The sequence below is a fragment of the Spinacia oleracea genome, chromosome 4 (genome assembly GCF_020520425.1).
Source record: "Spinacia oleracea cultivar Varoflay chromosome 4, BTI_SOV_V1, whole genome shotgun sequence".
Classification (NCBI taxonomy): Eukaryota; Viridiplantae; Streptophyta; class Magnoliopsida; order Caryophyllales; family Amaranthaceae; genus Spinacia; species Spinacia oleracea.
Window position 1 is genome coordinate 185,319,156 of NC_079490.1, and position 18,132 is coordinate 185,337,287.

At 35.4% G+C, this 18,132-nt stretch overlaps 1 protein-coding gene and 1 long non-coding RNA gene across 6 annotated transcripts; both read right to left on the minus strand.

Annotated features, from left to right (window-relative positions):
• Window positions 1-1,582: 1,582 nt before the first annotated feature.
• On the minus strand, window positions 1,583-9,325 carry LOC110804626 (uncharacterized). 4 transcript variants are annotated; one of them, XM_022010236.2, is made up of 3 exons: window positions 8,982-9,311; window positions 5,883-7,453; window positions 1,583-2,018 (listed from the first exon to the last, which is right to left on the minus strand). In XM_022010236.2, the coding sequence occupies exon 2, from the start codon at window positions 7,413-7,415 to the stop codon at window positions 5,901-5,903; it is 1,515 nt and encodes a 504-aa protein (XP_021865928.2). In that variant the 5' UTR covers window positions 7,416-7,453; window positions 8,982-9,311; the 3' UTR covers window positions 1,583-2,018; window positions 5,883-5,900. The 4 variants fall into 4 exon arrangements, with proteins under 4 accessions (XP_021865928.2, XP_021865937.2, XP_021865945.2 ...); XM_022010245.2 differs by having other exon boundaries at window positions 1,583-2,026; XM_022010253.2 differs by lacking the exon at window positions 1,583-2,018 and adding an exon at window positions 4,245-4,268.
• An 845-nt stretch (window positions 9,326-10,170) lies between these two features.
• On the minus strand, window positions 10,171-13,592 carry LOC130459785 (uncharacterized). Of its 2 annotated transcripts, XR_008919388.1 has the most exons (7): window positions 13,518-13,592; window positions 13,244-13,365; window positions 12,942-13,068; window positions 12,718-12,870; window positions 11,517-11,751; window positions 11,081-11,402; window positions 10,171-10,454 (listed from the first exon to the last, which is right to left on the minus strand). It is a non-coding gene; the product is annotated as an uncharacterized lncRNA (long non-coding RNA). The 2 variants fall into 2 exon arrangements; XR_008919387.1 differs by having other exon boundaries at window positions 11,081-11,751.
• Between the last annotated feature and the right edge of the window lie 4,540 nt (window positions 13,593-18,132).

The window sequence follows — 18,132 nt, forward strand, 5'->3', positions numbered from 1 at the left end:
CTAAACACTATAAGGTTGCGTTTGGAAACGAGTAATTCATTTCAAATAACTGAATTCAAATTCTGGAATTGAAATGTTGGAAATCAAATTCTAATTCTTTTTTTGGTAAACATGATACTTTCAAATCTAGAATTTCAAATTCTAGTATGGTGTTTGGCAATTGTTGAAATTTCAAATCCCGAATTTCAGTTCTGGCTACTCTTTCTATTGCAAGTCAGGGAAGCAAGTACGATAACAATCTGAGGTACAAACGACTGCTAGGTCCTGCCACCACAAACATCGCCATCGTTAACAAATCAGCGACGGCCAGCACCACCGCCATCATCATCAACACCAACGGCGGCCACCACCACCATCATCATCATCATTGTCGGCGTTTTCGCTCAAATTATGTACCAAAAATTGCTACTTGCATACGTAAATTAAATATTGAAGAAATCAAGGGAAAGAATAAATATTCTAGTACACAACACAATTAACGAATAAAACGATTGTATTAGTACCTCTAAACAAGAATCTGAAAACACAAATTATTTCAGAAATATATAAAACCCCAAATTTGCAAAATTTCGCACAAATTAAACCCTAAAAAAAATCAAAATTTTAATCTACAATCGATGTTAATCAACCAAAGATCAAATAGGGCTAATAGGCTAACTCATGAATCATTTTATTAATCAACAATTGACTGAAATAAAACCCTAAAAAAATCATATTGGGAAAACAAAGCCCTAAACTTCGAATCTCCTTGCTTTATCGTCATCTCGCCAAGGCGCCCGGTGAATCGTCTTGAGGTGGAACAGAAATTCCGAAACGAATATCTATAAACCGTCGGCGGCGGCGGCGGAACAACAACAAAGTGGCTACAAGGTGGCGACGAGGATGCAAGGGAAGGGGATCGACAACGTGGAAATAAGGAGAGAGAATGAGGGATGAAGAGGAGACATAATTGAAGGAGATTGAGAGGAGAGAGGTTACTAAGGTGGTTAGCAATGAAAGTGAGGAGAGAGAAAGGAGTGAAAAAGATGAACCAGAATTTCAAATGACTTCAGACACTCTAAAACGATGGTGTTTTGTATTATTCATTTTTGTTAAACGGACTCTTACTTGATTACCCGTTCAACTATACAATGTTATACTTGATCCGCAATTGCAAAGTTTTATTTCTACTTACACAATGTTAAACTAGACCTGATCAACGATGCCCCGGCCCGAAAATTACCGGGTTTTGGGCAGACTTTTTCGGCCCGGTTTTCCGGCCCGGCCCGAATTTTTAAAATTTTGCGGGATTTGGACAACATAAAACAACAATTTTAGTTCTAAAATAAGCCCGGCCCGGAAAGCCCGCTTTTTTGGCACGAAACAGTGGGGTTTGGACACAAAAAATCGACCCGAAGTTTGGCCCGGCCCGACATAATAGACAGATTTTTATTCCATAGGCCCGCCCCGAACCCGACCCGACCTGCATTTTGATCAGGTCTATGTTAAACTTAATCCGCAATTACATTTGATTTTGACGCGAAATAACTAATGCAATTTACACAAATTACTCCGTAAGTAATTACAATAAGCTACTCCGTAGTTGAGAAAATATATCTGAATAAAATCCAAACTAATTTTCCGAGTCAAATCATTCAACGTCTAATATGATCCATAAGGAATTGACTAGAGTTGAATCCATCTAAAGAGTTGAATAAAACATGGTAAAATAAAAAAACAAATATAAAAAACCAGAAAATGGAAAGAAATCAGAAAACTATGATAGAGAACATAGTTTTGTTAAACCAGCAAAATAATACATTAAAAGTTCCAGCAGAAATCCAGGTTGCTTGGCAGAGGTATGAGTTCCAAAAATGGCATCCAAGGCTAAATCTGGATTGCTGAACATGTGAATTATTATTGGAGTTTTATAAATTTACAGAGCATCAAAAAGAGGACCACGTGTACAGATCGAGCAGTTTTCAGATTTTCGGGTGTGTGCTCCATTATTATACTCCCTCCGTCCCATAATTATCTTCCTGTTTGACTAAAAATACGGATTTTAAGAAAAGTGGAATATAGTACATGAAAAAGTGGAATAAAGTACAAATGTTGATTGAGTTGTATGGAAAAGTGGAATAAAGTACATGTAAAAGAGAATATAGTACATGGAAAGAGTGGAATATAGTACATGGGTGAGGTTTTCAATTCAATTTTAATTAATATAGTACATGAAAAGTGGGGACCTTAGTAGCCAAAATTAAAAACAGGAAGATAATTTTGAGACGCTCGTTTAGGAAAGCAGGAAGATAATTTTGAGACGGAGCGAGTATTAATTAATATTATATTATTATATTATTATTATTAATAAATAATATATTTGGATCCCTTCGTAACCAAGTTTCACAGTTCAAATGACTTGGCCAACATTGTTCATGAGTCAAGTGAGGAACTGAACAGAGATATATGGAATACTTCATATTAAGTTAATCAACTTTAATTAATTAACTATTCTAATGTTACTTAGTCAATAAACTAAACTATTATTAATCTGTTTCATATAAAACACTGAAAATTATTAGGTGCACCCAAGGGTATTTTTACGCCCGTGGGTGGTCCCTTTTATATTTTCTCCTTACATGTAAGGGGAAAATGTGAGAGGGTGCACCGAATATGTTCTATAAAACACGGGCGTAAAGTAATATCTTCTACAAGCCGCATCATGAGTTCATCAATTTGCGAGCTAAGGGTGAGTTTATCCCTCATATAGAACCTCAAACTCCAAACTCTGTCATATTATCTTTCCACTAACTTTTACCTACTTTTTCATTATTCAGACTTACTCAAGACTCTCCCTATTTTTACAAATTAACCACAAACTCACCCCATACTCACCTAAACTTCTAACAAATAAGTAGAATAAAGTGTGATGATGTGGCATGGTTTGATTTTAAGTGAATCTTGGATTTTCAAACCCACCTACAGATTTGATGTAGTCTTTTACCACATTATCCATTATCCCAAAAGCCTGACTCCAGATTACCTTCCAGACTCCCCTCTAGAACAAGGGATAAACTCTAAGTTAAGTGTAAGACAATTGAATTTCACACTCAGATGTAAGATGGACGTTTCACAGTGCGCACAACATCTTGAATACATGAGGGTAATCTACAAAGCATGTTCGATTAGATACTAGTCACTTATGTTTATTATATAAGTGAAGAGGTGAGGTTATTTTAGTAATTCCATTTTTGGTGTCCCCCTTGGATTACTAAAACCCTCCACACTTATAGAATAGGAAAAGCCCAAAGAAACATTTTAATCAATCTACCCCATTAAATAAATTCTTACTATTTTAATCAATATGTTTATATGTGTTCTGCTCTATCTACCTTATATGTTTCTTATATATATTCGCACGCATCGCATGCATATAAGACTAGTTAAACTATGGTCAAACATGTACTTATAGATAAGGAGAAGTTAGCTTCATCCTACTTTCTTGGACCTAGAACTGGTCTCGCTGGAAATAGTAGAGAAGTATCCCTAATACTGTTAAGTGTTAATCAATTAATTAATTAATTGTACATAAAAGTATTATTAGAACAGGAAATGGGGGTTAAAAAAGAGACAAGTTTTGAGCAATTGTGGGCAAAGTCGTATAGGCATGATGGTATTATGGAGAACAATGAAGGGCCTGATATAATAGAAATGTTTGCTAAAAGCCTAGACTTTTTGGGGATAGTAAGCTTCCTAAGAGTTTCTTATGGTTAATTATCATAAGATGATTAGAGGCAAGCCCTTTAATTTCATATCTTTCTTGTTCTACATTTAAGTCAAAAGGATCTCATAAGTCATAACATAGTACGGAGTATTATGTTATGTTTTGTACAAGCTTCCTGTGTATTTCACAGGATTATCTATAATGTTTCAAGACTTTTTATAAAAAGAAAAATCATAAATTATAGGCAAATTTGCCAAAATAGAACCTTTTATAGTTCAAATTTTGCGAGAAATGACCTTATATACAATTTTGGGTGAAGTCAGACCTTAAGCTTAAAATGGTTTGCGAGAGACAACCTGAGACCACTTTTCGACATTGACTTCTGTTTTCCGGTTGTTGACCATCATGTGCAGGGCCTCACTTTTGGCTATTCTCACCATTTTTACTCCAAAATTCCCAACTATAAAAGCTAAAAACAAATAAAAAAGAAAATTCGATTTTCTGGGTTGGTGGGATGAAACATAAGGGAAAAGGGTGAACATAACCAACTTCGACAACACGTGACCTGCAAGTGATGGTCAAAGGCCGGAAAAATCAAAGTCAATGCCGGAAAGTGGGAATAGGTTGTCTCTCACAAAGAATTTTTATTTTAAGATCTGATTTCACCCAAAAAAATTATAAGGTACTTTCTAGCAAATTTTGAGCTATAAGGCACGATCTTACTCGCAAATTTTGAGCTACATAATCTGGCATATTTGCCTAAATTATAAGGCACGATCTTACTCGAGTAATCATTTATACTTCCTACTACGTAGTTCCTAATATATACTCCGTATGTAAAAAAAATCTAATGAAACAATTTTGCATAATGCAGGGTATAACACACACAATGTTAATGTACTTTTATCTGAAAATGTCATTAAATGTATGCATTTCAACCTAATATTTTCTGCTGTTGGTTGATCCACTGGTGGATGCCAGTTTGAAGCTTCAATGGGCTAAGCAAGTAAAGCAAAGGACAGAAAGGATTTTCGATTTTCAGACAAGAGGATATGTATTGACTTACAGCCACAAAAGGACATGAAGTGAGAACAGCAAACTAATAATATTCTGTCAAACCAAAGGGATAATATTAAGTTAAGTTGGGTTTGGTAGCCTAACATAATACACTTTAGTCTTCACTAATTAATGACACTCAACATATCAAAGGACAAGGAAACAATAAAGCATAAAGGATGAATCTCTAAGGCAACCTAACCTAACATCACTTTTTTTTTTTGAAATTTTAAGTCAACGTTCTTAAGAAAGTACTCCCGCTGTCCCTTAAAGATTGCCCCCATATACTATTTGAAGTGTTCCTTTGAGTTTGCCCCGTAACTCTTTTTAGTAGTGTATATAGGTCAAACCTTTGTAGGATGTACAAGGTGAATATAACCTAATAGGGTAATAGCATGATGAAATGTAGTTTTTCAAATTGTAGTAGTAGACTAGTGGTTTATAGGTCAAACCTGAAATATGTTAAACCAAATAATTTAAGATCCAAATAGCTCTTAGGTTCGGGTTGGTTTGGCTTAAAACATTTTCAGTGAAAATTGGTTTTCCATAGAAAATATTTTTCAAGGAAAAACTCAATTCCAAACTAATTTTCATTTGTTTGGCTCGAGAAAATTAATAGAAAAAGGAAAATAGGAGGAGATGGGTGAAAATTGAGGGAAGAAGGAAGATGGAGGTAAAGAGGAAAGATGGAAAAGTGGTTTCTCTTCCTTTCAAATGCAAAATGGTTTTCCATGTTTGAGGGTATTTATGGACAATAGTTTTCCATCTCTTGCCAAACCAAACATCGTAACATGATTGAAAAGTAGAAAATCGTTTTCCATGAAAACGAATTACACCCTACCAAACGGAGTCTTAGTGCTTACTCATTGCTAGTTTTCTTTCTAGATTTTGCTTATTCAGCCAGGGGAACGGCCACTCGAACAGGCAGCGAGGTTCAACATCAGATATGTATTGTAGTTGAATAATTTCAAACTTACCTTCATTTACTGAAAACTTGAGACCATTGTTTTCTACATGACCAAACAATATATCATAGGACCCAGCAAGATTATGTAGGCAAGGAAAGAAGATAAAACTAGACTAAAATTACAGCTTTTTATGAGGGCTGGAAAATATTACTCACATTGAAAAATCATCTGCATCACTCAGCCACAGCTTCCTCTGTGTTCTGAACCTCACTTCTGATTTCAGGCATCGTGTCCATATCCGTCCTAGACTCTCTTTCTTCCAGTATAGGGGTCGTTGTATCAGAAGCATCGATAGGGTCATGTTGAATACCATCTGTTCCCTCGTCAGAACTTTCTTTCAAGCCAGTTTCTTCACTGCTCTGTGATTTATCTCCCTGATTCTCATTACCTACAGAGCTATCTTTTGCAGCTTCTTTGGCATCTTTATCATTTGTAGTAGAAGTTGATGAAGCTAATGTTGAATTTTGCGAGATTAAGGATTCTCCAATATTGGTATTTACATTCAAATCTTTATTGGCATCTGCTGAAGCTTCCTGCTGGCTCTTGTCATCTGTAGCCTGTTCCAATACATTGCCTGGCAAGTTTGGTTCTTCATCCCCAGGCACTTTAACTGTGCCATTTTGGGATAAATGGGAATCAAGAACCGTCTGTGTTTCATTAGAAAGCAAAGTAGCAGAATTTTCACTACCAACACCAGTTAAATTACTAGTGATTTCAGGCAATGTTGAGTTCTGAAGTGAGTTATCATCAGGTTTTGTCGTGTTGACCTCGTAGTTGTTTGATTCAGTAATTGTTGCATTAGATGCCCCATCTCTTGATTGTACCTCGGGTTTGTTTAACTCTTCAGCATCATCAGAGGTTTTGTTTTCATGATCCTGCCCAAAGTTGACCTTTCCCCACATTTCATTTCCATGACCTGAAGTCAAGTTCTTAGTTTCTGGAATAATAGATTGAACATCATGAGTAACTTCACTGGAAGCATCATCTGCCCTGTAAAGCTCCTCTTGGGCCTCACGAGTGTTTGTTCTCCCTACATCATGATCCCGGTCATCTGATGCGACATCTCGTTCACTGTGTTCTTCGTTATCAACATCATCATTTTCTTCAGACTCGGTGTGACCTTCTTCCTTCCCAGTATCCTCCTCATTCTCTTCCTTTTCAGGAAGTCCTTCATGAACATCCTCATTTTCAGTATGGCTTTCTTCAGTGACACCCTCTTTTTCTCCTCTTTCTTTATCTTCATCTACAGCTTCATCTTCATGGTCAGACTCAGACTCAGTCTCGGTCTTTTCTGGTTCATGTTCATCTATCTCATCATCTCCACCTCCTCTTTCCTCTTCTCTCTCTATAATTCTGACATCCTCTCTTTCCGGCTCATCCTCCTCGTGTTTGTTATCTTCCTCTTCGCTTTCTTTTTCATCTTCATCTTCTTCATGTTTTTCACCGTCTGTATCTATCTCCGTGATTCTAGGAATATCTTTTCTCCCAAATCTTTGGATCTCACTATCACTTTGAACCTTCACCACAACCTTCTCATCCTTTGCCTCAAATTCCTTCCTTTTCTCATGAGAATGCTTGACTTGGTAAAGTAACCAAATGCAGACAGCCAACAAGACACAGATTTGCAAAATGTGCTTCACTTTAATTCCTTTCGGTCTATTATTCCTACTAGGAGATTGTTTGAACATTGTGATATCCTAGATGTTCACTTGCAGTAGAAATCCTCCTATAGATCAAATACGTAATACATTATTTCACAAAGATTCATACACAGTTCACTGTCAGCAAATACTGTAGCCATTCATTCCTAAGGCCCTTTTGGCAACTACATTTTCACAACTTATTCAAAACACAGCTTTTTGTTCATTTCCGATGCAACCAAAGATTCATTTGTTCTTTTGGCTGTGAGATGTAATGGACTAAATCAAAATGGCTCTTAAAACCTCTTCTCCTTTCCATGAAGTAGAAAATGGTCGTTCGATTGTCGTCCTGTTATCGCTTTTGGGTCAATTGGAAACAACCTCTTTGCAATTGCAGGGGTAAGGTTGCGTACGACCGACCCCCCTTACCCAGCTTCTTGCAGGAGCCTCTTTAAGGCAATGGGGTATGATGATGATAATGATGTGATTCAAAACACAGCTTTTTGGTTCATCATGTAGACAAATTATGCAAAACACAGCTTTTTGGTTCATCATGTAGACAAATTATGCAAAACACAGCTTTTTGGTTCTGGATTATAGATGATAGGATTCATTACACAAGGGAGGGAACAAAAGAAGCTGGTTCCAAAACTCCTCTAGAAGACATGTATGGATTGGAATGAATACCAAAATCAGCAGTTGCAGCTAATTATGTCCAATAAAGCCTTTATTCAAGTTATATTATTGAGTGGGAGAAAACATACACATAAAACCTTTTCCAGGAATACTTATCTTTCAAAATAGGACAAAGAAAAACTCTTGGGAAACATAGGTCTTAATGCAAATTAGCACATACTCCCCCAATTTTTAATCTCGGCAAAGTAAATAAGTGGTACAAGCATAATGAAAGATACTACAATTACATTGATGAATAACAATAGTTGACATAAACACAAACCATCTAGCATATACCAGAGAAAGGTCCATCACTTAATAGTTAATACCGAGAATAGGCCAATTATAGCGAATTGATAAGGAAAATTCCGTTCTTAACTAATTGAATTCAGAAAGTAAGGATAAATCAAGGTCCAATATCTCTCAAGTTATGTACAACCAACAGTATCACATTATTCTCTTAAACATGAACAATTTACTAATGATTAAGTCATTAAATAGGAAATAATAAATTAAACCCATATCTAATTCAGAATTGGCCATGATACCATGATCTATTTCCCAGAATAAAGCAAACATCCCATCACTAGATACACAACTAATAAAGATTAATTAATCATAAGCAAAACCCCAAAGGGTTTAACAAAACCCAACAAAGATTAATCACACAGCTACAATAAACACTAAAAACCTATCAAAAAAATTGAATTACCCAATTCGAAAACAACACCAAGAAGACGAAATAATAACCCCAATGACATAAAATCAGCTCAATTCATGCAATCAAATAAAACCCAGAAAAATATTCACCGACAAAAAACCAAATCCCAATTCAAAATCATCCAAATACATAAAAATGCGGGCAAATTAGATACAGCAATTACCGAAGAACAACAACAATAAATCAAAAATGAAATGGCAAAAGGGGAAAGTATTTACCTGAGAAAGCTTGAAGAATGCAATCAGAAGCAGAAATGAGGGAGAGAGAGAGAGTGAAGTGGAGTCCGAGTAGAGTTGATGGTGATGGGGTTTTGAAAAACACAAACAAATTTAAATTTGGGAGGATCTGAAGTAATTGGCGACACAAGTCGTGAGAGTGAATAATTTGGGAAAACGTGGAGTCTTGTAATTAGAGAGAGAGTGAGAAAGAGGAGAGAGAAAATCGACGAAGATGACGACACCCACACAGACACACAGTGACACAGGTGAGTTTGTTGTTGAGGAATGAGGCAGTGTTATTAATGGAGATCGTCCTTTCTTCTTCTTGTTCTTCTTTATGGGCTCCTCGCCTTTTTTCTTGAGTCATGTTGGACTCGTTTAACTCGGTTAGTAAACCCGGCCCACGATTACGACGCGTTCTATTCACCTGAAATTTATTGAAAACTTCTAAATTTATTGAGACTTATAAATAACTAGTTGTTGGCCGACGCGCTATCGCGCGCCGTCCCCCAAGGTAGTCAAAAATTAGTAGTGTAATTATTTTAGTTAAGTATCTCAAATATGGTTAACAAATGTTTGTTTGGAGAAAAAAACATATAGCTTAGGAACTACTAACACTTGTATTTGTCGAGATTGCATATGTTATCTTGTTCAACACTTAATTCTAACTCACGAGGATTCGAAATGATAAAGTTAAAGTAATATTGTTCAAACATAAGAGGTATATAAATAATAACTAAATTCTAAGAAATATATAGTCATTAACTTTGCCGCAATAAGCTCCAGTTTTAGTTAGCTACTCTTGGAAAACACACTACTTACGTTCCGTATTATATTTTCACGGATAGAAGCAAAGCCTTTCTGTTGAAGGGCTAGAACTCAATAACAAGTACTTAATCAATCCTTAAAATAGAAGGATGTTGAGTAAAACTAAAAACTACTACTACCTCTTCCTCTACCTCTTCCTCACCCTTCGCGTCTTACTTACGAGTATTATTATGCATATGGTTCGTCACGTGCTTATCTTCAGAACTGTTATTCAGACTAATTTAGCCATTTGTTTATTGAAATGCACTAAGAATTATACAACCATCATAAACAATATCCATAATAAGATGACAACAAATACTTCATTAATGTTCCACTGCAAGTAAGAATTATACAACCATCATAAACAATATCCATAATAAGATGACAACAAATACTTCATTAATGTTCCACTGCAAGTAGCTTTAACTTTCATTGCAAAAGAACGAACGAGATCTTACTATCAATACAATTAGCTTTCATTAAAAAAAATCTATTACAATTAGAACTTCACATAACACATTCAATTACATAAAACAGAAGATAAAAAAAACCAGAAAAAGACCAGCGCTTCTTGATCACCATATCAAGTCTGCAAACTGCTTGACTACCATGTCAAGTCTGCACACTGCAATTCTTCACTTTGCCAAAAACAAAAAACTATTTCTGCAGTAAGACAATAAAATAAATTAGAAAAAAAAAATTATCAGGCCAACCAACCAAAAATCGCGAGATAAGTATTTATGATTTATGATCAAACTATACAATCAAGTATTCTAAAACATCATAATCAGTTTCCAAAAAATCCCGAGCATCGGGGTTAAACGTACTCTATATATTGTAAATTGTGAGCATAAAAAAAGTTGTCTACATCACTATCAAACATATAATGTTGAACTATTTTAACTTAATTAATGGGCTCATAAGGAAGATTAACGAAAAGGCACTTTATAAGTGTATAACCGTTTCTATGTTCCTCTAAAAGCCAAATAAGTAGAATATATAGACCCCTTCCCAGTATGCTACTTCTAATTTCTAGACTGCATATTTTAATTTAATACACCGTTCAAATCACTGTACGATTTTACCAAAAGACGAACAAATGAAGACATTGGCAGTGGAAACAATGAAATCAGAGATATAAACGGCAAATGAGATCATTCTGAGGCATCGCAATGGTTAATCAATATTGACCCTAAGTAATAACAATCCCTACTCATATTCAACCGGAAAAAAGAAGATTTTTTTAGTGTGTCTGGTGATATCATTGGGGGACTTGAACAAGTACTTACCTAAAAAATAAGCGTCTCCGGTTAACAGATCCCATTTGCTCTTGTTGACTTTCCTTCAGAGGGGTTAATATTTCAACCAATGTATTGCAGCAGATCCTCACATCTTGACTCAGAAGTAGTGCTTCCAGCAGTAAACCGCCATGTACCATGCTTAATGTATCTGCTTGTATTACTCTTACCTTATCCAATAAATCATCACTTCCAGCACACTTTATCAAACTTTGAGAAAATGCTGCCATCTGTTTTACTTTGTTTCATAGACCCTGACCAAACTCAATCCCTCCTACTTTGACATCAATTGACCCATCCATTCAAGTATCTACTAAAATAAAGATTAAGATAAAAAACCTAAGCCCATTTTTGATATAACATACATAGTATATTATTCATATCAAAAAAATCCACACGTAAATATCTTGCACGAACAAGATCTTACCCACAGCTATAGATGATGTGACATATCAAATTGACACTACTTCTGGGGTCAATGATAGGCAAAAAACATTCCTCCATAACAGAGAGAGTCACCGCCAATTTTGAATTGTTTTAATCTTTTGGGGTTCCAAGGTAACATGATCTGCTTTAGGGTCGGACCGTCGAAGTAGAGTCCATGAAAATACATCTCTCAAATCATACTTAACTCCTAGAAAACTCTCTAACCGCTCCTATATCTACAGACAAAGAAGAAGTTGGAATTATATTGGTGATAAAACAATTGTGTAAAATAGAATTTAAGCATATAAGAAGGCATAAACTACATATTTCCAAAGCATTCAGTTGAAATATCACACTGATTCAAGCACATATAAATGTCAGCCACTCAAAAACCAACTTTGCAAGACTGTACCCTTTTTACTGAAGTTTTGAAAACCATATATTCAAAGTGGAATATACACACTGATGTTTAACCACTGGCGTGTCTGTTACTAAGGTGGAGCAGCTAACTTGCTTTCCTGAAATGGTGAGCTTTTTGTATGCTTTGCTCAGTATTCGTGATTTGATTTAGGTTGCAAAAATTAGGAGAGCTTTAATTTGTTCCATTATTGAACTTTTTGATCCAAAAGTTCAAGTGGGTCTAACCTTGAATACCATAAAATCCCATAAAGTAGCACAAATTATTTTCTTGAAAACTTCAAAAAGCCACAAAATATGGCATCTTATTCTTGTTCATTGAAACCTGGTTTATCAAAACTATTGTTAAACCCAAAACCACACAACAAAATCCTCAATTTCTTCATGACTTGAAAACCACCCAAAATTTTCCAGATTTGAGTTGTCAATTTCTAGGAAAATCCTCATCATCTCAGATCAAAAGAATCAACCACTATCCCCTGTAAAATTCTCTTTTCAGGTATTATTCAATTTCCCCTTTTTTGAACCCTTTGTTAAAATTAATTTTTGTAATTTCAGAAACCGGGGAGTATTTTTTAATATGGAATAGGACTAATGTGTATTTCTTTTTCTTTTTTTTTGTATTTTCAGGCACAAACATCATATTGTGTAAGCAAAGCAATGGAAGAAGACATTAAAGCCTAAAATGATAGAGATCCATTAGGCTCAACACCTTGTTGATGAACTATAATATGCTGGTGATAGTCTTATTATTGTTGATTTTTACTTTTCATGAGTGTACAAACCTGGGAGGGAAGGAGAAGAGCCCAAATCTTGAAATGCATTGGAAAAGTGAAGAGCTTTTTTTGCTTCAGATTAATCAAATGCTTTCTCATTTGGGTATTTGGCTACTCATCAGTTACAAAACCCCTTGAAGCCGACTGCACGTTCTTGATAAACTGAAAACGAAGGAGCACAATTATTAGCATAATTACAAAAAGGGCGCAAGGAAATGCAAGATCATATATACCTTGCACATTGCTCCTCTGTTAGCTTTGTATGCAGGTGGGGTCTACTTTCTCCTTCGCTCCTCCATCTCCTCAGCCGTCAATTACTATGATGTCTCCATTTTGCACCAGATCTATTGATCCACCCTCCTAAGTTAAAAATTAATGCCAAGAAAATCTCAAAAAAATAGCAAAAATCCCAACTTAAAACCCAAAAAGTTACAAAATTTTAAAAATCCCAACTTCAAATACCTAGAAAAAGAAAAGGGAAGAAAGTCAAACAATACTAACAGCCCAGTAATGTTTATTCGATGATTCCAATTACCAGTGTACGATTGAAAAGATTAAGTGAGTCCCTTCTGTAAGTGCTCTTGGCAGTCAAAACCGATAATGAATTTCCTTCTATAGTAGTTTCAACAATGGACCTCCTATCATTACTAATCACCCCTGCATAAATTAAATACGATTAAAAATCTAAAAAACAAACAAAATCAATTGAAAACTTATGATGTACGATTAACTAAACTACATATACAATGATATAGGAGCATATACAGAGGACACTTAAAAACCTTAAGAAAATCAAACATCAGTATTACCTCAGATAAGCACTGGAGGGTAAGATTTCGATATGCCGAAACATAAAATTTCAAGAGAGTTTCCAGCTGCAGCAATTATGGAACACAGATATCAGAGTTAGACAAACATAATAAAAAGATAACAATAAGAACCAACAAATGAAGTAGATAGGAAAAACCAGAGGGATTCAAAAATATATCCCAACGGAATCCATGAAAGGAACGCATGAAGTGTAGACAGAGTTGCCTACTTGCCTGTATCAACTAAGTCCTCTGGGATGCTAATAGTACATACAGACATAACTCATGAATAAGTTGAAACTCGCTGCACGTCCAAGAAAAAAACAAAAGGTAAGAACGCATGAGATAGTGATAGAACACAAAGGCACACTCACGCGCAAGCTTAAACGAAACAAGCTAAGTCTTAGCACGAACTCCAAACCCCAGTTCTCATGAAAGGACTCAAATTGAGCTCGAGCTGTCAAGACTTGGAAAACTTCAATTGAGTCGTAGCTCGAGCTAAAGCTTGTAGAGGCAGCCTTGGTCGGACAGCTAGGACCCAGCCAGCTTGCATACATCCCTAAAAGGGAAAGGTTTAGGTGTGTGACGCCCTTTCATTAGCAATTGACACAAAACTACCCAGCAGGCCATCATATAGTCTAGTATACCTGTACAGGGATCTTCTGGTCAATTGGACTCAGCTTTCCGGCAAGCTTTTTGTTGTGACCACAAATCACAAGAAGTCGACATGTTGGCTCACCCAGGTTAGCATCATATACCGCATTTCCAAGAGCTCGTGTAGTAGCCTCAATAGGCCCGATGCCTTCCCTTCCTCCCATTAACAAAACAGTGGGAAGATACTCATCCTTTCCAAGTTCCTTACGTAACTCATGCCAAGGAAATAAATAATTATATATTAGAAATACGACTAATACGAGAAACCGATACGCCAACAAAAAGGGGCAAAATATAAAAGGTGGGGAAAAAATTCCAATCTAAAGAAATCCAATAAAAGTATTGAATAAGTAGTAAGCAAAGTATTGACTATCAATATACAACGTCACCAAAATTATGCTTGTAAGAGAAAAGCCAATATTAACCAACACAAATGGAAAACATGAGTACACAGCAAAGCTAGCTTACACGTCACGGCAAAGATATAGTTTTGTCCATAATCATAGTACAATTACCAACAAATTACAAGCACGATAAAGTGGACAAGAGCCCAAGTACAATTCTTCATTATAGTCTGAGACCAGATATACAAAAAATATGTCAGGGCAGGGTTGTCTAGCTTGCTAACACGGCTGGTCCATTTTGATAAAAGTCTCAAATTCTTGAACAGGCACAGAAACTCGGCAAGAGTAAGTCTAATATTCTCTTTATTGTTCAGTATAAACATCATAAGTGGATCAATTATATCTTTTAGTTAATGCCATCTAGCCCAAAGTATGATGAGAAGTTGAGAACCCTTTATCTAAAGGCAGAGAGAAACAACTCAGGAATATATGAGATTACAGAAAGAGGGTGTATAAATAGTAGACTTGCACCAAGGAGAGTGATCTAGATGGAATATGCACTATTAGGCAGTATCCAACCACATATAACAATATATGCATCTAAGGAGGCAAATAAAAGGCTATATAAATCAGCAATTACTTTTGTCAATAAAAAATAGATGACTGGCCTGAATAAAGAAAAACCCAATCAAAAGTAGATGACTGATCTTAAAGAATTGTCAACCAAAAATCTGCTAAATTATGAACTGCAATCAACACAATCACATACAAAATTATTAAGCACCGAAAAATAATAATTATAAGAAGGGGACAAGAAGATTAAGAAAATAGTAGGATAGAAAAGTTAAGAAAAAAGGAAGAGCACATATTCACATATAACTCTGTAATCTTGAAAATAGAGAGGATTTGAGCCATGGGAAAAACTCTCACCTCAAGCTCGCATACTTTCCCTAGTATTTCTCACCCTGAAGCTTGAGCCATGGACATGATTCTCCTCCAGACATTAAATGACCCTCAGTAACCCAAATAAATTTTAAAAAATAAAATGAAAGAAAAAAGAAGCTCACAATGATAGTAGTAAACAATAATATTTATTGCATTTTCCTGGTAAAAAGAAAAAAAGAAACAGGAGATTGCTGGAGTATACTGTATTACTGTAATACTACATAGTGAACGCATATCGAACCTAAATCGCGAAAAAATTACATATATATTCAATAAAACACAAATATAATTCAAAAGACATTTTATGACAACAATAAATGAAAAAGGAATTTTGATGTTACTATAATATGAGCATAGGTGAATACGGCATGAGGTAGAATTCAGGGGCTGCCATTTTCTTATGCAAACCCAAAAGTGCAGAAAAAATTAGGACCAAATACAATGGATCGAGGAAGACAATTGAGTAAATTTAGTTGAATAATTTGAGATCAGGGAAACTACGCGAAATCGAGAAAGATTATGGTCGGTACCTGGCGATGTTTTGGGGAGATGATCGGCAAGAGTGATTACACATTAGGGGAAAAAATATCAGCCAACATTTGTTTTCAGCAAGAATTCATTTCAAAGTGTCCAAACCTTCTGTTATCACATCCAGACCTTGATCCTAACAAAATAAGAAAATCACCATAAAGCAAGGATGGCATCACGAGGAACATGCAAAAAGGAAGTAAAAGAACACAAATTCCCACAGAATGTTCAGAAATAAAGGCTTCGCACAAATTCACCTGCTTAATTTTTCTCATTTTATACTCTTGCTTAAATTGGCTAGACTGTTCTATCTCCTGTAGATACTCATCATCAAATCTTCCATCTAGCATTAACAGGGAACAAACACAAAAAGTTATAATTATGCCAACACTTTCAGTCTTTCACACGTCAACCTTAAATTGATGAAAACCGACTTATTCTCCAAAATGTCACTACAACACACACCTGAATCAAATGGCCAGAGAAAACAATGGATTTACTAACAAACAAAATACAATGGATTTCACCATTCAATCCGAAATGACTAATCAGGTCACAACTCAAAGCAGTAATATTTATGTCAAAATACCAGGTCAAAAAATGCAAGACCAAACGTCCAGAGAACACAATGGATTTACTAACAAACAAAATACAATGGCTTTCACCATTCAATCCGAAATGACTAATCATGTCACAACTCAAAGCAGTAAGATTTATGTCAAAATACCAGGTCAACCTACAAATAAGATAGCACATATCTTCATCTTTCTATTTAAGATTTTAAATGCAATCATGAATATCATTATTTTAAATGCAATCATGAATATCATTATGTCAGACTTATTCTACCCAGTAGCAACTTCTGACATTTCAGAGCTTCGTACTAATACAATCTGGCAAATTTTGGGCACAAATCAGTTAAATGTTGAAGTAAAATCAAGTTCAATTGTATCACAAAACAAAATTGAGAATAATAACACACCCTTTTTTGAGCCAATCGCTGCAAATTGGGCACTTCTTCAAATAATCGACCTTTAATTCGACGAATTTCAGCATTCAAACTGATGCCATATTCGTCTCATTTGTTGCCGTTTCAGCTTTCTGCATAAATATTTCCCCGATTCAACAACAATTAATACAATCTAGAGGAACCCTAAATCAACAAAAGTATGAGAGAGAGGGAGACCTGGTGGGCGATAGCCCTAATTCAACAATTAAAAGCGAGAAATAAAACCCTAATTGAAAAAACCAGAGAAGAGATAATCATACCAGGGAGAAAGAGGACGAAGCGACCGTGAGGAGATAGGAAGAAGATTTCAATCGCCGTTCATATGAAGAGAGAAATTAACCTTGTTGCAAGTTGTATGAGTAGAGAGAAAGTGGCGATAATACATGATAGGATCATAGGAGGGAGAAGAAGGGGGCGAAAGAGACTGGAGAAGGGAGAGTTCATAATCGATGGGGTGAGCTCAGAGAAATCAAAGGCAGTAGATTAAGGCATGTGGCAAAATCTGAGATATTAGGGCAAAATGGTAGTAACGTAAATGTAAAGGGAAATAAGGGTAAATTAGTCTTTTAACTATTGGATGAATAGTTAAATCTCACTCCTCACTTTTAAAAGGATGTAAGATACGATCCTACTGAATCAGTACTTATCACAGATTAATATGCCTATTACATAGGTTATCACTTGGATTACTTTCAAACATTTCGCAGTTGATAGGGCTCGACCCTATGGGTTACTTTACGCTAAATTATTATTCTGTATTTGGTACTTCCTCTATTCTTATTTATATGACACAATTGGGGTTTTGACACTATTCACACAAGCTCCTTTGATTTCAATTTGTGATTTATACTTAAGAAAAAAAATAGACGTGTGGGGTTTGATTCGTCTCAATAAATATTTTTTAAATATCAACTTTTTATATTTTTTTATTATCCATAACTGAAAATATTAATGCTTGAAATCGTGCATTGGCAAACGTGACTAAAAAATTGTGTCATATATATAAGAACAGAGAAAATATTATTTTGTTTTTCTTAGTAATACTCAATTACCGTAGTAATAAAAATAAAAGAAAACTACAAATGTGGACCATTCATGTAAGTACTACGGAATAAGAAATACACTCTAATAGATG